The sequence below is a fragment of the Oncorhynchus mykiss genome, chromosome 9 (assembly GCF_013265735.2).
Source record: "Oncorhynchus mykiss isolate Arlee chromosome 9, USDA_OmykA_1.1, whole genome shotgun sequence".
In the NCBI taxonomy this organism is placed as follows: Eukaryota; Metazoa; Chordata; class Actinopteri; order Salmoniformes; family Salmonidae; genus Oncorhynchus; species Oncorhynchus mykiss.
Window position 1 is genome coordinate 64,494,757 of NC_048573.1, and position 23,252 is coordinate 64,518,008.

A 23,252-nucleotide genomic window follows, 5' to 3' on the forward strand; every position below is an offset into this window, starting at 1 on the left:
ATTGTTTTAATGTGTACGTCAAAATACGTCACTTCAATGGAATTGAATTTGATGTTCTGGCAAGTCTGTATAAATAAACGTAATATAGTATTTGAGAAAGCTTGCCAAATGATCCTGAAATGTCTGCATATTTCTTTAGTGGATATCTCTAGCCATAACATTTACTTATTAAATCACAGTTATTTAGTTTGACGCCGTCCTTTTCGTGGGCGTGCACGGTCTGCTATTGTGCTTTTGGCGCGCAAGCTAGTCGTGTGGGGAGGGGGAACAAAAAGCCCAGAAAAAGCATCCAGCCAACTGCTGAAGCTAACCGTGTGGTGGAAGAAAGCAATTTGAGTTTCCAATAAATTCATCCGAATTACAAAAGTGAGTAAAAACATGAAGCTTTTTCTTGGCTAGTTAAAAAAAAGCAGAAAGTCTTGAGGATAACGTTTGCAAAATTGCTTAGTTAGCTAACATTATCTAGCTACGTTGGTAGTGAACGGTTAGCTAGCTGGTTGGGACAAACATGTTAGCTAACGTTTGTGTAGCTACACGCTTTCGACTACTTAGATTTGAATGTCCCTGTGCATCGTTTTCTAACAAACTGCAATGAATTAAAACCGCAATTTGCTAACTAAGTACTTATTTTACCCCTATTGAGAGGAAATTTATGTGTTTTATCAAATAAGTCAAATATACGCATGCCGGCTAATTTAACAGTATTGGCTGACTGAGCAAACGTTAACCTAGCGTACTTTATAATTCAAGTGATTCCTTTTAAACGGACAATCAGCTGTCGGGACATGGTTGAGGAATAATTAATTTAAGCCAGGGTTTAACCTAGATGACCCCCGACAAGTTAACTAGTTTATCGGCTTTATAATTTTGATGACTTTATAGTGTGCGTAGTTAGCTTGCTATGGACAGCAGACCAGTGTGTGTGTAACTTTATTGCACACGTTTCTAAACTTGTTTCGACGTTTGCTAGGTTCTCAAAAGTTGAGACGTGCCACTTAACTCACCCTAGGTACTGTAACCTAGCTAGCCATGGGAAAGAAGACTCGTGAAAATGATGATGGTGCCTCAGGCTCATCTTCAGAAGAGGAAGAATTCATTGTGGAGAAGGTGCTGGACAGGAGGACGGTGAAGGGCCGAGTTGAATTCTTCCTGAAGTGGAAAGGTTATTCAGAGTAAGTCTGTTCCTCATGTGATTGTGATGCAATGTTACTTTGACATGTTTTCAATATGAATATGCTTCCTGTAGCAGTAGCTAGCTCATTTCAAACTTTAGCCATCCAAATAAAACAAAAATATGTCGTGCCTTCCAGTATGTTTCAAAACGAGAGTCTAAAATGTTACCAGCGTGTTTTGCTGACTAAACTCCATGGTGAAGGAAAATTCTGATAAACTCCACCAACAGAGTTGAGCAGAGACCAGGCTCTGTGGAATTCAGCCCAGACTACATCGATTCACCCAAGGTCAATACTTCCAACAATTTTTAATTATGAAATGCCTACCATGTACCTATGTTTGTTCTCTGTAGTTGTGCGCCTTTGTTAGCTGAAAACCATACTTTTAAAATAATATGTAATCAAATACAAACACTGACCGTTTCCTTGTTGAAATTCAATTGGCACATGCACATTTTCATAGCGTTACCATCCTAGAGCAATAGCAGTGAGTAAACAGTGGTTGTATTTGATGAACGTTTCATGAAAAATGGTGGACTTCAGCAAACAAAAGCATGCAACTACAGAAGACAAACATTGGTACAAGGTACACGTTTCATGATACTTAAAAAAAATTGCCCTTGGTCAAATTAAGTTATTCTGAGCTGAATTCCTCAACACCTGGTCTGTTTAACTCGTTGGTGGAGTTAATCAGACACGTCACAGTTGAGTTTAGTCAGCTACTGTGTCTAATGTTCAACTCTGACTCCTACACATGGAGGGGTAAACATTCTTTGGAGACTCGTAAAATGACCAATGTAGTTTCCCCCCCCTCTTCCTTCCATAATGTGGCTTAGGTAGTGGGCTTCGTGGCCATTAGCTCAGCTGCCGACCTAACATTTGAGGCCCTCCTTATGGCTGCAGAGACGATGTAGTTTTAAAAAAAAAAAATGTTTTAACTGCAATTCTATACATTTTGCCATGGCTTATGCTGAGTGACTCCATGCCATGACAAAAATACTACCGAATGCATAATTTTTAGATTCTCCCTGATTGTCTTTATTTTGGTAATTGTTAGTTCTCAGATCTTTATTTAAAAAATAGGGCCATTCTTTTCAACATGCTTTAGTTTTTTTTGTTCACACTGAATTGTTTAAACTGTTGGGACACTAGTGTATATACCTCCGGTCAAATGTCAAGCTTGCTTTTACAATGCATGGTTCATTGCAGAAAGCACAACACATGGGAGCCAGAGAAGAATCTTGGCTGCCCTGAGCTCATTGCTGGGTTCATGAAGACCTACAAGAAGCCTAGCAGTAGTGGTGCAACCCCCAGCAGTGGAGGATCCAAGTCCAGCGCGGGATCATCAGGCCGTAGCAAGGAAGGCAGCAGCAAGAGGAGGAACTCTGATGATGATGACGATGAGGAGGGGAGCAGCAACAAGCCCAAGCGGAAAAAAGAGGTGTGTAACCTACCTCATTAATTGGTGTAGATAAACCCTTTTACCCCAAAATTGGTTTATATACCAGGCTAGATCGTTTACACTCGACAAGATCTAGGTGAATTGACTGCCAGGTGCAAGTCTACGAAACCAATCCTCGATTACTGAAAGGGGGTGACTTTCATTGCAATTTGTTACCTCCAGCATTTGCAGCCTACTGATAGGTGGGCTGACACTTAACAACCTCTTCAGTGGTGCTGCAGCGTTGTTATTGTAGGCTAGAACAGCGGCTTGATCTTCCTGGTGAACTTCTCATTTGCAAAGAACTCACTTTAAAGTGAAATGGTAATCAACACCCTCTTGATCGACTTTCACTGGAATGACAAAGGCTTTGTGAAATTAAACTGTTCACTCAGTTTCTGTGCTTAACCAGCCCCCCCCGCAGCAGTGCCAAAGTTACACTTGTATTGTACAACATAAAGGTATTACTCGTCTTTTCTCCAGGATGATGTCCTGATTGCGAGAGGCTTTGAGAGGGGTCTGGTACCGGAGAAGATTATTGGAGCCACAGACTCCTGTGGAGATCTCATGTTCCTCATGAAGTGGTGAGTGTTGAGTACTTAGACATTGTTGACCTTGTTGTCTTTTGTTAGATTACAACACCATAAGAATTTGTTTACAAACTGGTTAACTGTAGTGGTTGCTCTACTGTGTTGAAGATAATAGTTTAGTTCTACTAACGTTTTGTCCTGATTGAGTTTTGTGACAAATTGAGTTGTCGACTAAGCCGTATACTACCAAATCTTGGCTTTAAATCACCATGGCAGCAGGTTTGTAAATAAGGATGTTATATTTATTATTTCCTTACTCTACAGGAAGGACTCTGACGAGGCAGATCTGGTGCTAGCCAAGGAGGCCAATCACAAGTGCCCGCAGATCGTCATAGCCTTCTATGAGGAGCGCCTCACCTGGCACGAAGATGGGGACAAGAAAGAGAAGGGTGCTGTAAGCATGTGAGCGGGATGTCTTGCCACGGGAACGGTCACTGACCTCTTGCCCCCGACTCTGCAGGGACATCCTGGAGACTCGTATAGCCAGCACCAAATCACACCCTATTCCTCCCCCTTGGCCTTAACCCTTTGATGTTAACTTGTTTGAATAGTCTGCATAGGTATAATCAGTGGTGGTAAATATTCCACCGTATTGATCTGCAAACATTGAAGGGTTAGGGCAAAATAGAGGGTTGGGGAGGGATTTGGTACCGACTGACAACCCCCACCCCATTGGTAATGACATAACAAAAACCACACAAACCAACGATGGAGAACACTGCCCACTTTCTCATGATACCTCCCTCCATGCCCCAATGTACAGGCTAATATCCCTGAATAACTAACAGTTCAACCTTGCCATTTTACATAGAAACTGAGAAGGATGCAGGAAGATTGTGGTGCGCTCGCTACTGGGAAGGGCTTGTTTTTTTGTTTTGTTTTTCAACCTCATGCTTTATTCTCTCACTTTGTACTTTTTGTGCAGTATTTTTTTTTGATTTTTACGGCATATAATTGTCAGGAAGACCGTAGATTCTGTGGTACCCTGTCTAGGTACAGGCAGCCATATTAAGGTGACTTGAAGGTAGTTGTCTTCACTGAGACGTTAAAATGGGCAGTCTATCATAGCATGGTCCAGGGACCTGTATTCAGTGTCTGACTGCTGATCCAGTATCTGGTCCATATATTAATTGATTTAACAGGGCAACTGATCCTCGATCAGACAATCTGTGGAAACGTTGAATGTGGGCAACGGCCATGTTTGACACTGGGAAGCCAACAGCCTTGCAAGTCTTAAACCTTAGTTAGTTATGCAGTAGAAACAATAGAATTGTATTATCCGATTTCCCCCTATTGGGCCACCTTGGTCAGAAAACATCTTCTAGACTTTTTCTTCAGTAGTTTTAGTTCAACTTTGATGTTCTAAGGTAAATATGGCCCCTTTATGTAAAACTCCTTCCATGGTTTTTCTCTCAAATTTGCTAGTAGTGTGGCTGGATTGTACGTTTTGTTTTAATCATCGTCATGTTAATATTTTAGCTCTTTTGTCCCAATGTTTTATTTTCTGTAGCTATGCCCTGTCAACTATGTAGCTTTGATTCCATTGCTGAGATCATGAATATATTTTAGAGTAGCTGCTTATTCCCAACTTGGAATTGGATTATTTTGATTACCTTTTAATCAGTGTCCTCACATCAAGCACAAGTAAGAAAATATTACAGATGAACTAGCCTCTGCTGAGTGCCCTAACAATTGGATGTATCAGTTTTCATGGAAAGGTCCCATGATCTGACTGGTGACACTCAATCTTAACTCCACCTCCACATTTATTGGATTGGTTGAACCGTGCAGAAAACCTCCCCCTGTCAGTTTCTTCCTCTGGTCAAGACCAGTATGTCGGGGCTCTAGTTTCAGGCCATTATTTTATGCCTGCTACAGATGAACAGAAGGGTCACTTCAAAAGTTGTGCCCGGTGTTTCAAGCCATTGTTTGCAAATGTGAATGACCACTTGATTGTTGAGTGTATATACACAACATTATCACAGTAATGCTGAACTGTAACCATTCCTATGATGAGAGGTTGGACAATCCACATGCTCTGCAGTAATGTGAAACAAAACCAGCATGGATTTGATCAAGGTACACCACCCTGTGGCTAAATGTCTCAGCGAAAGTGCTCTTGTCAGTGCGCTGTATGGGAGACTGGAACAAGGCAGACAGTGTTATTTCATGGGATACTTGTTGCTTTAGTCTAACATTTTAAGATCATGTCAGTACTTTGGATTAAATGTTAAGTGTATTTTTTCCACTTGCTATCATTAAGTTGATTTAAAGGAGTTGTAGGAAGATTTGACCCCTTACACCTTGTTTCCCATATCAACATCCACATATGTAGTGACAAACTGGAAGGTCATGTAGTCCCTCAAGAGGCAAATATCCCAGTTCATTTGGTGTAGCCAATATATTGCTGAGTTGATGGACAGAGTCCTGTTCATCGGCTGTTCTCTAGATTTACTCGTACTCGATTTGTTCCCCTCTCTTGCAGTGAATTCTTTGTTTTTTTTGTGAATTCTGAGTTGTCTAGCCACTGTAGTCATAGAAACAACAGTTTTTTGTAAATGACATCCTTCCGTTGAGAAACATCCCTATTCTGGACACGTGTAACAGGGTTGTACATGTTTCATGTCATTAGATATTTTTTTTTGTGTGTCCTTGAATAAAAACCTGTTAACTTTTATTTTCTCACACCACTCCTTTACTTTCAAAGATTTCATTTGAAGGCATACATTTTTTTTTATTGTGTTTTTAAATGTGCAGCATTTGTATTTTACCATTTTTAATGCTCTGCAAATTTGTTTTGTCTTGTATTAAATTGTAGTAAACTGTTTCCAACATTTTAAAGGCCTGGTGATGTTTCTACTAGCTGAGTAACTGCACTAATCATATTATACCAGCAGATGGAGCCACTTGGCATGTTACTATGGACATGTCAGGAGATTTTTAACCAGAAATGGATCGACTCATTACTGTTTTGCCCATAAATCTCATAGCTCACATTCGAGAGCACTTGGTGGATCTTAATTTATAAGAATGCAATAATTGATATGCTGTGAATAGTTGGTTGACGAATGTGTAGTCTGACTTTTCAAAAACAAATTTTAATTGAACAGTACCATGTGGGCGACAGATGGGAGGAAGTATTCCTTTCATGCAACTTTACGCTCTTTACATGAATTCATTAAATTGACTATTCTCTTCCACCTGGGCAATATGAGGCAGCTTTACACAATGTTCAAACATTAGGAACACCTTCGTAATTGAGTTCCATCCCCCTTTTGCCCTCAGAACAGCTGCAAATCTTTGTGGTATGTACTTTACAAGGTATTGGAACTTTTCCACAGGGATGCTGGTCGTGTTGACTCCAATGCTTTCTACAGTTGTGTCAAGTTGGCTGGATGTCCTTTGTGTGATGGACCATTTTTGATACACACCGGAAACTGTTGAGCATGGAAAAACCCAGCAGTGTTGTGGTTCTTGACACACTGATGTGCCTGGTGTAACAGTACTCGTCTTGCGTTGTGTACAATCAGTCATCGACACGGAACTCCAACATGTAGCACCAGTCATGTAGCTTTATTCTGATAACGACAAAATTGCACGTCATGCAATGCACGTCTCACCATCCAACTCTGCACTCACGCACGCTGGTTTGGTGCTTGTTCACTGGGACAGTTACCAAAATAATACAATTACAATATAATATATTTAACAATGTACCTGATAAGAACGACACAAAATTGCACGTCTCACCATCCAACTCTGCACTCACGCACTGTACAAAATATATGAACCCCCCCACCAGACACAGTAAGTTGCTAGCTAATACTGGCGTGAATTCTCCACAACAAAATGCACAACAAATATTCTCCAAAAACCCGCTGCATCTTATGTGTGATGTTCGAATAACATTTACAAACAATTTTATATAAATTGTACATTTAAATCATCACTTGAGAGTGTAAAAATAACTTTTGATGTACAGTGCTTTGCAACCAACAATTTACCGCTGGTTTGGTGCTTGTTCACTGGGACGATTCTAACTGCAACATCCCCCCTCGTAAGCAAGCTACGCAAACCAGCCAATAAGATGCCATGTTGAGTAGGTGAAGGCAAAACAAACTCAAACCAAAAACCCATTGGCTTAACAATAAAGTGGCAAGGGGAATCACCAATATAACCCTGTTACACTCCCCCCTACTGAATTCCACTTGCCAAGAAAAATAACAAAATACAAAACGGCACTGTGCAAACATACCAGATACAGAGACACTCAACATATGTACAGAATAATCCAGAGAAGAAATATATAAAAAAATATATATACTACCTAATAGAGAGAACTAAAAGGTAAAGCTGTGTATATCAAGGATGCAGACCCTGCTTTAAATCAGTCACTAAATATTCCAGTCATTAGACTATTCTCCTTGAGAATTAGAGTGAAAAGCAGTTGATCAAACCCCTTAGCCCTCATAGGTAAACATGCCTGTCACATGTTAAGTACACTCGGTGACTTTAAAACATCCAAGTAATAAAATAAACCACCATAAGAGACTATCATATCCGTCACATTACCAGCCTGCAACCTCTAATCATGGTCACAATGATGTAAAAGCAAAACAAATAAAAGATGTCAATACCATTGACCCTCTATTCACATATTTAACCTTCAAGAGCTAACTTTCTGCTGATTCATAATCTCAATCAGTCTTGACACTGGTTTAAATAGCCTTCCTGCCCTTGACCTAATATGACCCCGACTACCTTCAACTGCATAAGGGGTAACAGTGTTGTGTACTGTTGCAATAGTGTGTCCGTCAACACAATCAGTACGTAACTGATCAGGTAAGGAATGGTCCGTGTTTGGTAGGTCAGTACGGATATCGTAAGCAGACTGGTCAATTAGCTCACTCACTACACTGTTACAGTCTCGTCAGATTCTTGAAGACTCTCTGATCGAGGCAGACCTTCCAGCTGCAGTATATCATCCACGGAATCCAAAGGTGAAATATCCTGAGCATCCAAGGATCGCACATCACCCTCCAGGCTTGTGTCACCTGTTCCTTCAGAAGACAACTCTGACACCCACACTCTGGTTCTGTACTCAGCACCATCATCCACTGCAGTGTCCATGGCAGCTGAGACCACAAGGCTGTCATTCATGTCCTCAGATTCTGTTAATCCAAACATGTCTGTTCTCTCCTCAACAGCAGCATGGGGAAGAGGAAGAAAGTTGACTGGCATTATCAGGTTGCGATGTACCGTCTTCTCCCGTCCAGTGGAGCTGTTCTGAATCTTAAAAGTGTGACTGACAGCATTCAATCCAGTGACAAGGTAGACAGTATCCTCCCAACGGTCAGCGAGCTTCCGCTTTCCCCGCTCCCCCTTGTTAGCCAGCAATACTCGATCCCCAATCTCCACTGGTGCTCCTCTGACTCTTCTGTCATAAAGGTCAGCATGCCTCTTCAACTGCTTCGCTGCAGATGCCTGTGCTGCATTCATGGCTTCTTTCAGATCTCTCCTCAAAGACTGAACAAACTGGTCATAGTCGACAACTTCTGGGTTCTCTATGACAGAGCCAAAGACTATGTCAACAGGCAGTCTTGGTGTCCTCCCAAACATTAGCAGGAAAGGGGCAAAGCCTGTGGTCTCGTGGATTGTACAATTGTATGCAAACGTAAGGGACTTCAGCGCCTGAGGCCATCTGTGCTTTGCTCTCGTTGGCAGGGCCCGGATCATATTTCCCAAAGTCCTATTCATCCTTTCGCAGGACCCGTTCCCCATCGGATGGTATGGCGTGGTGTGAGACTTCTGAACGCCTGCAACACTCAACAGTTCGGCTATTAAAGCGCTCTCAAAGTTGGCTCCCTGGTCTGAGTGTATACGGTGAGGCATCCCGTAGACACAGAAATAGTTGTTCCACAATTGATGAGCTACTGACTTAGCAGACTGGTTCGGACACAAGAAGGCATGAGCCAATTTGGTAAAGTGGTCAGTAACAACGAGCACATCCAAGGATTTGTTTGAAGAATCTTCTGCAGACCAGAAGTCTATGCACACTAGTTCAAGAGGCTCAGTTGTTATTATGCTCTCAAGAGGAGCTCTTGCTTCCGGATCAGGAGTCTTGCTCACCACGCATCTCCTGCAGCACTTCACATAAGCTTTGCAAGAACCTCTGTCTTGTCAGGTAGACTGTTCTCTGTTGGCCCTGGTGGCCAGCTTCATCATGGACACCCTTCAACACCATTGCTTTCATGGAGGCTGGAACCACATACAGATACATTTTCCTCTTTGTAACCACATTCTTCGAAACACGATACAGTACACCCATCTTCATGGTCAACTTGTCCCAACTTCTGAGAAGACACAAAACCTCAACACTCTCATGGGCACGCTCTCTCCGGGATGGTCTTCTCCCCCTCTCCACAAAGAAGATGACTTTGCTGATCACGTTGTCATCACGCCAGCTTGGCGACCCATCTCTGTTCACAAGCATCAAGCTTTGCTTTGGTCAGAATGTATGTCAAGGGATTATTATCCGTCCATACCGTGAACTGCTGTCCCCGTAGCCAGTGGTGGAACTTGTCACAGATAGCCCATTTCATGGCAAAGAACTCGAGCCTGTGCGCAGGATACCTCGACTGTGCATAACTGAGGGACTTGCTCGCGAAGGCTATAGGTCTCGCTGTAGTTCCCGGTTCCTGCACCTGAGATAGCACAGCACCTAAGCCATTGCTGGATGCATCCACCGAGAGTAGAAAGGGTTTTTCGAAGTTGGGGTGGGCCAACAAAACCTGGTCCAGTAAGGCTTGCTTTAGCTGGAATAAGGCCTGTCTGCATTCTGTTGTCCAGTCGGCAGCCGTCAACTTCCTGACAGGTGAGCTTCGCTTCTTTTTCCAGCGTGGAGCCTTGTGTCCAGTAGTCAATCCAAAGAGAGGCTTTGCAATGGTTGAGCAACCTTCAATGAACTGTTGATAATACACCACCATCCCACGGAATGACCTCAATTTCTTCTGAGATGGAATGTCAGTGCCATCTTTCATCAGATCGGCTTCTGTTACTCCTGTAATGGCCCTCACCTTCTCAGGGTCTGTAGCTACACCATCCGCACTAATGATATGCCCCAGAAACTTCACAGACCTCTGCAGAAAGTTACACTTTTTTGGCGCCAACTTCAGGTTGTGAGCCTTGAGACGGCCAAAAACCATTTCCAGGCGCTGTATAGCCAGATCTTCAGTGGGCGCATAGACCAAGACATCGTCAAGGTAACACAGCAGGCTAAGAAAGTTCTGATCCCCAAAGATGTTTAGCATCATCCTCATAAAGGTTGCCGGACTATTACATAACCCCTGTGGCATTCGATTGTATTCGTACAATCCAAATGGCGACGTAAAAGCTGTGAATCTCCGGTCATCCTCATGCACTTCCACATTGTAGTAGCCAGAGGTCAGGTCCATTGTCGAGAAAAAGGCATTTCCACCTAACGCAGCCAGCGCGTCAGCCTGGTGAGGGAGTGGGTGGGCGTCTTTGATGGTGCGAGCATTGAGCAAACGAAAATCAGTACAGAGTCTCAGGTCTCCAGACTTCTTCCATACAAGGACAAGGGGAGAGGCGAACTCACTACTAGATGATATCACGTTCTTCCATCTCATTCAATGCTTGTTTGAGCTTCTCATAATTATTTGGTGAAAGGCGTCGGTAGGGCATCCAAAAGGGTTTCTCATCACTCAGTTGAATGCGGTGAAGACATCCGGAAGCTTTTCCACAATCCAACTTGTGCCTGGAAAAAATAGACTGGTACTCAGCTATGAGCTGGATGAGTTTCTTCTTACCAGCAGGAGACGCTTGACAGGAGGAGACATCAATATCAGTCAAACCTAAGTCACGTAAGACCTCAGGATCGCTTGAACTGTCCGGTCCGTCAGTATCGTGAAGTTGGCTGGAACCGTCAGTCAGTGTCAAGTCATCTTGGCAGTCAGTGAGTATATCAGCCGTTCTCTGCACTTGCTGCTGGAAAGCTGCTGATGAATCATCATTCACACACGAACAGTCAAAGTCCTCTAGAGCCATGCAAGGAAAGACATCGGCTAGAGTGGCGTTTCGTCTCAATGTCACTGTCTTCTGAGAAGGGTTAATCACTCTAACAGGGAGCCACCCATCCCCCCGCAATAGAGCTACTGTCCTCCCTACCAGTATTGACCTTGGTGTTGACCTTGAACTGCTGGGCTCAATGACAACAGCACTGCCAGCTGATAGATTCTGAGTGTTTCGTAGTCTGCCCCAGACTAAGTGCTCCTGCATAGGCTCTAGAGTCACAGCCCCTTTTAGTCTCACAGTTCCAACTTTGTCAGGTACTTCACTGTCTCTCCATCTCTCCACATTAGCCATCATATCGATTAGCTTGCTCTCCTCACCCCCGTCACACACAGGAGTATAAACCCTCTTCCAGAGATCTCCATCTGTCTTCAGGTGGCGAATTAAGTGCTTTAGGAGATTGCTGCCCAAGATGAGGTCATCACTCTGGCCTTCCACCACCAGTGTAGGCACAGCAACTCTACTTCCGTACACCTCCATCTCCAGCTCACATACTCCCAAAGGCCTTGTCTTCAACCCACCACAACCAACCAAGACTACCTCTGTAGGACTCAATGATGGACTTTTCAACACTCCTGCATGCAACAGTTCAGGTAAGACCCTAGAGCTCAAGGTACAAGCCATGGATCCACTGTCAAGCATAGCTCTCACTTCTACTTCTCCTCCTATTAACACCTTGGCATAGAATAAATCGTCATACGGGGTAAGTCTCTGTGTGTTCTGCATTATGATACTCTTCTCAGTCTCCATTTCGTCACAAACACTTTTATATACAGACTCCAAATCAACAGCTCTCACTGATGGGGACTCTACAAAAGGCCCAACACTCTCCCCTTCTACATGCAGGCCTACTAGTTTTCCGGAAGCTGAGCAGTGATTACTGTAGGGACTCCACCAGCTGTGCTCAGAGCTGCGGCCTTGGGGCACTGAGAGCGTGCGTGGCCCTGCAGTGAAAGTAAGTATCATGTCCAGCATCCCCGCACACGTTACATGGCCCATTAGACTTCACTTTGCTCCTATTCCTTTTTTGGAACTTATGGTCAGACTGTTGTGGCCTCTGCTCCAGCACACGCTCCAGCATGGCAAGGATACGTTCCATCGGCTCAGCTGAGCCCTGAATAGTCTGGGCTGGGTAAGGCAACGTATTGGGTACTTCCATGTGGGTTCTCACAGCAGGCATGGTGATCGGCATGACAGCACCAACTTCCTGCTTCATTGTTGCGATGGCTGGGGTCAACTTAGATAAGTGAGAGTACCTCCGCTCCCTCCTGTATTCATCCAGCCTCTCATGAACATCTGCAGCAGTCCACTGCTGTAATGGCTTGCACTTAAAGATAAGCGACAGTTCAGAATTAGGGCAATGTCTGATCATTTATTTATTTTATTTTACCTTTATTTAACCAGGCAAGTCAGTTAAGAACAAATTCTTATTTTCAATGACGGCCTGAGAACAGTGGGTTAACTGCCTGTTCAGGGGCAGAACGACAGATTTGTACCTTGTCAGCTTGGGGGTTTGAACTCGCAACCTTCCGGTTACTAGTCCAACGCTCTAACCACTAGGCTACCCTGCCGCCCCGACATGACTGTGAGCTCACGAGATGGGTCTTCAACACTTTTTCCCTGTCTCTTTAGACAATCTTCAGCAACCTCCATAGCCCTGTTCAGTCTGAGCCAATATTCAAATGGTTGTTCATCAGTCAGAGGTAATGTGGCATAAAAGTCAGCAAGGGGCATGCTTGAAAAAACAGTGTCACTAAAATGTTGTTTCAGTATGTCAAAGATGGGACTCGGGCCTTTAGATAAATCAATGGAGGGATTGCTGCGTATGCCAACTTTAACAACATCGCGGGCCCTTCCCATTAGCCTGCCCATAACCTCAACTGCTTGGTCCATCACAGACACGCCCCTCTTACGCATGTAAACCCTTACCATATCCTCCCACTCATGCACTGTGCACTTTTCAGAGCCATCCCCCCGAAAGTACACCGGTTCCCTGATATCAGACTTCAATACCAGGTTCAGGCCTGACACATCCATACCCCTCGAGCTGCATACACTCCCCATAACATTGTCCCCAACATGCCCAACAATTGCCTTTGACTCCAAACAGGAGGCAATGTTCTCCCCAATGGAATGACCAATCTGCTGTACTATGTCTGCTATCAAATCCATGGAGACCTCCCCACTCCCTGTATTTGGCAAAACTCTTTCATACACATCCTTGGGCGTGTCCATGGGTAACCTATCATCAAAACCCTCCAGTTTGGGCATAGGTGTAGAAGTAACTGGAATTTTGGCTGAACCCCTACCAACAGATGGTGACATATTAAATGACAGGAAACCCCTACCTCTCCCAACACCTTCCATTTTAACAATGGGAAATCAACACCCTAATAAAAATGTAAATAGCAAAACATGTATATATATATATTTTAAACCTCACGTCAAAATCTAACCTATATCTAGTACACTGGTAAAACTCACCCTATTTATATCAGATATACATTAGAATTGCAATTAAACAAGTAACACAAAAGTTCATCAATTTCGATAATAAAACGTTCTAGTGGCGCCCTCTTGTGGCGAAATGCGATATCGCCATAAACTGCACCAGCAACGTCTTATCTGATTCTTCAACAGCAACCACGGCGAAGTTCTGAGATGGAAATCCAGCGAAGGATGATCCGATCCAGAAGAACGGTCACGGCACCACTGTAACAGTACTCGTCTTGCGTTGTGTACAATCAGTCATCGACACGGAACTCCAACATGTAGCACCAGTCATGTAGCTTTATTCTGATAAGAAAGACACAAAATTGCACGTCATGCAATGCACGTCTCACCATCCAACTCTGCACTCACGCACGCTGGTTTGGTGCTTGTTCACTGGGACAGTTACCAAAATAATACAATTACAATATAATATATTTAACAATGTACCTGATAAGAACGACACAAAATTGCACGTCATGCAATGCACGTCTCACCATCCAACTCTGCACTCACGCACTGTACAAAATATATGAACCCCCCCACCAGACACAGTAAGTTGCTAGCTAATACTGGCGTGAATTCTCCGCAACAAAATGCACAACAAATATTCTCCAAAAACCCGCTGCATCTTATGTGTGATGTTCGAATAACATTTACAAACAATTTGATATAAATTGTACATTTAAATCATCACTTGAGAGTGTAAAAATAACTTTTGATGTACAGTGCTTTGCAACCAACAATTTACCGCTGGTTTGGTGCTTGTTCACTGGGACGATTCTAACTGCAACATCCCCCCTCGTAAGCAAGCTACGCAAACCAGCCAATAAGATGCCATGTTGAGTAGGTGAAGGCAAAACAAACTCAAACCAAAAACCCATTGGCTTAACAATAAAGTGGCAAGGGGAATCACCAATATAACCCTGTTACACTGGCACCTACTGTACTCTGTTGAAAGCCACTTAAATATGGCCCATTCATTCTCAATGGCACGCAGACACACAATCCATGTCTTGAGGCTTAAAAATCCTTCGCCTGTCTTCTCTCCTACATCACCGATTTTGAAGTGGATTTTACAGGTTACATCAAAAGGGATCATGGCTATCACCTGGTCAGTCTGTAATGGAAAGTGCAGATGTCTTGCATAGTAAAGGCTACAGCTAGGGCCTAGACTAGTTATTCCTGCTTCGATTACATGGTGATCAGTAAAACTCCTGACCCTAATCATGGAACAATCAGATCTCTGCCACTAGGTCTCCCTTCCTTTCACTCTTTCAGTCTCTTTTTGCTGCAAAACTATATCTGGATAGTGGAATTTTCAGAGAAAAAAAATATAGTTCTTCCACAAATGGAATGCTAAGGTCACCAGTAAATTGTCCAGCTTGTGGGACCATTAAGCCCAGCAGAGGGAGTGAACGGGATTTTATGGAGCCTGGTCTGTCTGTTCTCTGCTGAAGAACTGGGAGAGGCTATGTTCCTATTCTCTACCCTTCTCCCAAAGACTGCACCCACCTTCATCCCTTTAAAAGGAATTGACTGGAGTCCCTACAGCCATGCTTCCACCAATCTAATGTTATTAACTGCATGAGTTGGAGTGAACAAGTGTACACTTCTGGAGGATAGATGATCAGAACGCAAGCCTTAGGACCATGGTGTGTTTGTGTGTGGTGTATAAACACTGAGGCTTCTGGGAAAATATGATCAGGCTTAAAGAACCAGTTGAGGTCAAATAAGCGAGGGACTACAGATGAGAATTTGCTGTCTAGCTAAATCAATATTTCAGCTCAGTATTGTGCGTCTGAGTTATTTGTGTACTGTAAAAATACAATACCTGGATTTCCGGTGATTTTTGTTGCAGTGATGTCATGGAGTGTGAGCAGACCTAACAAATGGAGGGACTATAATGGGTTTGTGTGCTCGCGCCAGCCTCCACAAACACAGCCGGTGCGGTAAGAGTATCAGTAACTTTCAGTGTAAATGAGTTTGAGGACATTGCCTATGACAGGTTGGTTGTCTTGCTGCACATCATCACAAATGAGTGTCGAGGTGGCTACTGTGCAGCTGGGGTTGCTAGAGTCGGGGGAAGGGAAGGATGGCTGAGGTGGGCTTGGTCAGTGTTGCATGGTCTGTTCAACAACACAGACCTATTATACACACGCTGCCACTGACTGTATACAGAATACATTATATTATTTTGTCAAATGTTCAGAAGTTATGGGGCTGTGTGTGTCTGAGTATCTCTGAGACCAGTGCAATTTCTGGTGGTCTCACTGGTGTTCTGAACAGCTTTGCACAGCTGTCCTCCAGCTGTTGTTCTGTGTTATTGCTGCAGACATTATGGCCATACCTTGACTGCAGTGATGGCTTCTGCCTCAGCCTCTCACAGCGCAGAACCAGAGCTGGGTTTGAAATAATGTAAAATACCTTATCTGTGCAGACTGTGCTTGATTGATCTTTCCTGGCTTAATGGACTAACAGAATAGTCCAAAAGGCACGCCTGGCGAATCTCACGCCAGGCAGCTTAGAGCAAGCGTTCAAAAAGTGTGAAATATTTTAAATGGTATTTTAACCCAGCTCTGGCATTATCGTCTCACAGCACAGCGGCGCGTAGATCACTGATCCGTATGAAGGTGATTGCGAAGTGATTCTTTAATTTGACTCACTATCATGTTTAATGTGCAGTAAAGAAGGCAACAGAGAGACCCAGCATCTCCATATCTAAATTACGTCCCAAATGGCACCCTATTCCCTATTACGTGCATTACTTTTCACCAGGGCCTATAGTCCCCCCCCCGCCTCTCCCTTGGCGGGAATGCGACCAACCTTCACTTCCCTCCTCGATCCTTCCGTTCCTCCCTCCATTAATATCTTCTAGTGACCAGGGCAAAGAGTTATAGCTGGCATAAAAGGCAGGTAATGCATTGTTAACTCATCCTGTCTGCTCAGAGCTGATAGATCCCTCGCTTTAAATCTCAATGCTTCCAATAAAATGTAAATGCTAATGCTTAAACAGGCTAGCTAGACTTACATGCTAGAGGAGGGTGGCGCCTGGGGATGGGGTGGGGGTGACGTTTAGGCCACGCCTGAAAGGGTGCATCCAGCAGAGAATAGGGGAGAGGGAAAAAGGAGGAGAGGAAGGAATTTCAATTCATGGAAATAATAGCATCACCAGATTCCTAAACATAGGCTACACTCAAGTTTTGTTGTGTTACAGTATGTTGTTGAGAGACCCACATGTGGTGGAACAATAATAGTTCTCCTCCATTCACCAGCAAAGAATCAAAGACTCCTTGTCTCCGTGTGGGTATAATGCATGATGATTCCACGTCATAGTCAGTGTAACCTTGGTTTTCTAAATGTTGATCCATTTCTCACTTTGAATTATCCCTCTCGTTTCTCTGCCGACTGGTAAGGACGATGATTTTTGTTCCTTCGTAACACCCGCTTGTCCTATAATTACATCATTAATTCATTTGCAGAAAAGAAAGGGAGAGAGAAAATATTGATAGCATTAGTAAGGCCAATGCATGATGAACCAACAGTCCTACACACACAATGTTGTAATCATTTCAGAACAGAATCCTTTGATTCCAATACAACCAGTGTCTATTCCTGCATGTTTTAAAGATGATACATTTGTAATTTCGTGAGTAGCTAATAAGAGGCACAAATTATTGAAGTTAGCTAATTGTTACAACAATTGGTATTACATTGTTATATAAAAAAGTACATTGTAAGAACATTTTGCAATGTTAGAAGACAAAGTATGGGATATACAATATTAAACTCTTTAGACTGTAACATACTATGGATTGACCAATTTGTTTTCTAGTGCATTCTTCTTGACCTCAGTACAATGACTGAACCATGGGTCGTGTTTATCAGGCACTAAAACAGAAGAAAATGGACACAAACCGGGAGGGACTAACGTTACATGAACTTGTCCAATAAGAAATATTCCTTTTTTGTATTCTGTTGTACCCTAATGAATATGATCCAGGTCCTCCTTATTTACAGCACAGCAGTTAAGTGGACAGCTTTAAAACACATTCATTCTAATTGATTTCAGAGTGGGACTACCACCATAGATAGACAATTACTACAACGGGAATTACCATTCAAGTCTATATGCACTATGTTCAAATAAATCTATTCATGTGACTACTACCAAGAATATCCCAGTGGTCGTCCCTGTCGGTAAATTATACATGGAGATTGGGACTGTGGACAGTGTTAACATTATAACAACATTTAATGCTGTATTAGACATTACTTTGGGATGGCGCTCTCTTTGCCATGTGTAAATTCCCATTAGATAACCCAAGTTACCCTGCGACTGCACAATGTGATTCAGATTCTGATTAAAGAAGAGAAGGAACTTCTCTTGTGGTAGAAAATGCACTCTCAGCAGGGACTGACTTTGAAGCACCACAGACATAGGCTATAATGTACAGTACCAGTTCAAGTTGGAACACACCTACTCATTCAAGGGATATTTTTTTACGATTTTCTACATTGTAGAATAATAGTGAAGACATCAAAACTATGAAATAACACATGTGGAATCATGTAGTAACCAAAAAAGTATTAAACAAAACAAAATATATTTTATATTTGCGATTCTTCAATATGTGTTGTTTGATAGTTTTGATGTCTTCACTATTATTCTACAATGTAGAAAATAGTAAAAATAAAGAAAAACCCTGGAATGAGTGGGTGTGTCTAAACTTTTTACTGGTACTGTATATCAGCCATTTAAACATGATCCTTTACGAGGTTGAATTGTCCAAAATCTACCCTAACGTAGCTCTTTAGAATAGGTGCTCAATGCATAGCTTCATTCTACGTAGTATGCTAGTGTGGATATTGGAACAGAGCGTCAGCCAGAGTGAAGATAGAGATACAGGGGGTCTGATGACATGCAGTCAGTGACCAGTAGATCTAGGTGGGAAACAGACACCTGCTTCACATGATATCCTCACTGGTGAGTACTCACTCACTCACTCACTCACTCACTCACTCACTCACTCACTCACTCACTCACTCACTCGGGCGGGCAGGCAGGCAGGCAGGCAGACAGGCAGTGTAGTTAGAATAGATATTCTGAGGCTGGAAAGAAAAGGGGAAGGTCAGCCAAAGGTAGTCACTTGCTCCCTGGCCCTATCCTGTCCTCCATCAGCCCCTCCTTCCCTGCCCTCCCTTGACCCAGAGGAATCACGGCTGCATGACTATTGGGTCGTTTCAGATAGCATGTGTCCCTGCATTTTACCACAGAGACTTATTGGCGCCCTTTTACGTTGAAAAGTCGGCTTGAGTTTCCTAGAGGGGACATGTGTGGTGAGCGTTAATCCGCTCACATTCAGCCCAGACACGTTCTGCCGCTGGATATCTGGTTGTCAGCCCTGCCCAAAGCCCTGGCCAGGTGCTGCATGTCCACCACCGATCACTGACCAAGGCATTCTAGAGCAAGCCCGAGAGAACGTATCGCTATATCTGTTTACCCGAGTATAATGTTGTACCATAAAGTATCTAATGTTACGCTCTCAATGAATGTGTGGTATTATACTGTTGAGATTTTAGATGATGACTCAGCTGTGACTGTAGACGTGAGAAGCCACATCTGTCGAATGTTAAACTATGCACCGGACCTCGGTTCAAATAGGATTCGATGTCTTTCAAATACTTTAGCTATGCTTGATTGAGCTTACCTGGTGCAATGGAACCAATGGAATGCAAAGCCCACCCATCTGGAACCCAAGGCAGGCTCAATCAAACGCTCAAAGTATTTGAACATTTTTTCAAACACGCTTTGGACCAGGTTGGCTCAGGCTGCACATCATACAGGCTTTGAACCAGGTTGGCTCAGGCTGCACATCATACAGGCTTTGAACCAGGTTGGCTCAGGCTGCACATCATACAGGCTTTGAACCAGGTTGGCTCAGGCTGCACATCATACAGGCTTTGAACCAGGTTAGCTTTGTCTCCACATCCTACAGGCTTTTAACCAGGTTGGCTCTGTCTCCACATCATACAGGCTTTGAACCAGGTTGGCTCTGTCTCCACATCATACAGGCTTTGAACCAGGTTGGCTTTGTCTCCACATCCTACAGGCTTTGAGCCAGGTTGGCTTTGTCTACACATCATACAGGCATTGAACCAGGTTGGCTTTGTCTTCACATCATACAGGCTTTGAACCAGGTTGGCTCTGTCTCCACATCATACAGGCTTTGAACCAGGTTGGCTCTGTCTCCACATCATACAGGCTTTGAACCAGGTTGGCTTTGTCTCCACATCCTACAGGCTTTGAACCAGGTTGGTTTTGTCTCCACATCATACAGGCTTTGAACCAGGTTGGCTCTGTCTTCACATCCTACAGGTTTTGAACCAGGTTGGCTCTGTCTCCACATCATACAGGCTTTGAACCAGATTGGCTTTGTCTCCACATCCTACAGGCTTTGAACCAGGTTGGCTTTGTCTCCACATCCTACAGGCTTTGAACCAGGTTGGCTCTGTCTCCACATCATACAGGCTTTATTGAACCAGGTTGGCTCTGTCTCCACATCATACAGGCTTTGAAGAACCAGGTTGGCTCTGTCTCCACATCATACAGGCTTTGAAGAACCAGGTTGGCTCTGTCTCCACATCATACAGGCTTTGAACCAGGTTGGCTCTGTCTCCACATCATACAGACTTTGAACCAGGTTGGCTCTGTCTCCACATCATACAGACTTTGAACCAGGTTGGCTCTGTCTCCACATCATACAGGCTTTGAAGAACCAGGTTGGCTCTGTCTCCACATCATACAGGCTTTGAAGAACCAGGTTGGCTCTGTCTCCACATCATACAGGCTTTGAAGAACCAGGTTGGCTCTGTCTCCACATCATACAGGCTTTGAACCAGGTTGGCTCTGTCTCCACATCATACAGGCTTTGAAGAACCAGGTTAGCTCTGTCTCCACATCATACAGGCTTTGAACCAGGTTGGCTCTGTCTCCACATCATACAGGCTTTGAAGAACCAGGTTGGCTCTGTCTCCACATCATACAGGCTTTGAAGAACCAGGTTGGCTCTGTCTCCACATCATACAGACTTTGAACCAGGTTGGCTCTGTCTCCACATCATACAGACTTTGAACCAGGTTGGCTCTGTCTCCACATCATACAGACTTTGAACCAGGTTGGCTCTGTCTCCACATCATACAGACTTTGAACCAGGTTGGCTCTGTCTCCACATCATACAGGCTTTGAAGAACCAGGTTGGCTCTGTCTCCACATCATACAGGCTTTGAAGAACCAGGTTGGCTCTGTCTCCACATCATACAGGCTTTGAAGAACCAGGTTGGCTCTGTCTCCACATCATACAGGCTTTGAACCAGGTTGGCTCTGTCTCCACATCATACAGGCTTTGAAGAACCAGGTTGGCTCTGTCTCCACATCATACAGGCTTTGAACCAGGTTGGCTCTGTCTCCACATCATACAGGCTTTGAAGAACCAGGTTGGCTCTGTCTCCACATCATACAGGCTTTGAAGAACCAGGTTGGCTCTGTCTCCACATCATACAGACTTTGAACCAGGTTGGCTCTGTCTCCACATCATACAGACTTTGAACCAGGTTGGCTCTGTCTCCACATCATACAGACTTTGAACCAGGTTGGCTCTGTCTCCACATCATACAGGCTTTGAAGAACCAGGTTGGCTCTGTCTCCACATCATACAGACTTTGAACCAGGTTGGCTCTGTCTCCACATCATACAGGCTTTATTGAACCAGGTTGGCTCTGTCTCCACATCATACAGGCTTTGAAGAACCAGGTTGGCTCTGTCTCCACATCATACAGGCTTTGAACCAGGTTGGCTCTGTCTCCACATCATACAGGCTTTGAAGAACCAGGTTGGCTCTGTCTCCACATCATACAGGCTTTGAACCAGGTTGGCTCTGTCTCCACATCATACAGGCTTTGAAGAACCAGGTTGGCTCTGTCTCCACATCATACAGGCTTTGAAGAACCAGGTTGGCTCTGTCTCCACATCATACAGACTTTGAACCAGGTTGGCTCTGTCTCCACATCATACAGACTTTGAACCAGGTTGGCTCTGTCTCCACATCATACAGACTTTGAACCAGGTTGGCTCTGTCTCCACATCATACAGGCTTTGAAGAACCAGGTTGGCTCTGTCTCCACATCATACAGACTTTGAACCAGGTTGGCTCTGTCTCCACATCATACATTTCAATTGGAAATGGTCAGGAGATAACTGAAATGGCCATGCTTTTTCTAGGAGGGTTTAAGGTTCTGAGAGCCCGTGAAATCCTCTGGACTTCCAACTGAGATATTTATTTCATCAGGAAATGTGGAGCCCATATTAATTGATCCGCAAGGATTTGGATCCAGCAAAAAGTTCAAGTGCGGTACTTTCAGTGCCTTTGACTCAATAGATTACTTTCCACAAGAGGAAACAGGTTTAAAAAGCACAGTGGATTTCTGATGGTCATAGGATTAGTGTGGTGTAGATTACCAATCCCTCTTGCTCTGGATATCTGCATTCACCAGATTAGTGCATGCATTCACAACAGTCCCAAGCCTTTACATAGATCAGAAATAGGAAGTATATTTGATTACTTTGAGAATGTACAGTATTTGATCATAGACAGCATGTCATCAGATAATTGATCATAAACAGACAGCATGTCATCAGATCATTGATCATAGACAGCGTGTCATCAGATCATTGGTCATAAACAGACAGCATGTCATCAGATCATTGGTCATAAACAGACAGCATGTCATCAGATCATTGGTTATAGACAGCGTGTCATCAGATCATTGGTCATAGACAGCGTGTCATCAGATCATTGATCATAAACAGACAGCGTGTCATCAGATCATTGGTCATAGACAGTGTGTCATCAGATCATCGATCATAGACAGCGTGTCATCAGATCATCGATCATAGACAGCGTGTCATCAGCTCATCGATCATAGACAGCGTGTCATCATATCATTGATCATAGACAGTGTGTCATCAGATCATCGATCATAGACAGCGTGTCATCGATCATAGACAGCGTGTCATCAGCTCATCGATCATAGACAGCGTGTCATCAGATCATCGATCATAGACAGCGTGTCATCAGATCATCGATCATAGACAGCGTGTCATCAGATCATTGCTCATAGACAGCGTGTCATCATATCATTGCTCATAGACAGTGTGTCAGATCATTTCTAGTGATTGAGAAGACGGGTCACAAGTGACATGACCCTCATTCAAACATTTCATGTCTGACCATGGACTCCATCTCCTCTCCTCTCTTTTGCCAGAAATAAACCCATTCTTCCCTGAGTACCGTGGCAGAAATCCAGGAAACGTGAGATCATTTGGGGAGCAGACCGAACAGAGGGTCTATCCACCACCAGATACCTCCCACTTCAGTCCCTTCTTATCCTCTTTCCTCACTCTAACTT

At 43.7% G+C, this 23,252-nt stretch overlaps 1 protein-coding gene across 2 annotated transcripts; it reads left to right on the top strand.

Moving 5' to 3' along the window:
* The first annotated feature begins 10 nt into the window (after positions 1 to 10).
* LOC110532663 (chromobox protein homolog 5) lies at positions 11 to 6,044 on the top strand. Of its 2 annotated transcripts, none has more exons than XM_021616751.2 (5): positions 11 to 366; positions 971 to 1,172; positions 2,382 to 2,613; positions 3,097 to 3,197; positions 3,468 to 6,044. In XM_021616751.2, the coding sequence occupies exons 2-5, from the start codon at positions 1,030 to 1,032 to the stop codon at positions 3,607 to 3,609; spliced, it is 618 nt and encodes a 205-aa protein (XP_021472426.1). In that variant the 5' UTR covers positions 11 to 366; positions 971 to 1,029; the 3' UTR covers positions 3,610 to 6,044. The 2 variants fall into 2 exon arrangements, with proteins under 2 accessions (XP_021472426.1, XP_021472427.1); XM_021616752.2 differs by having other exon boundaries at positions 19 to 366; positions 1,010 to 1,172; positions 3,468 to 3,916.
* The last annotated feature ends 17,208 nt before the right edge of the window (positions 6,045 to 23,252 follow it).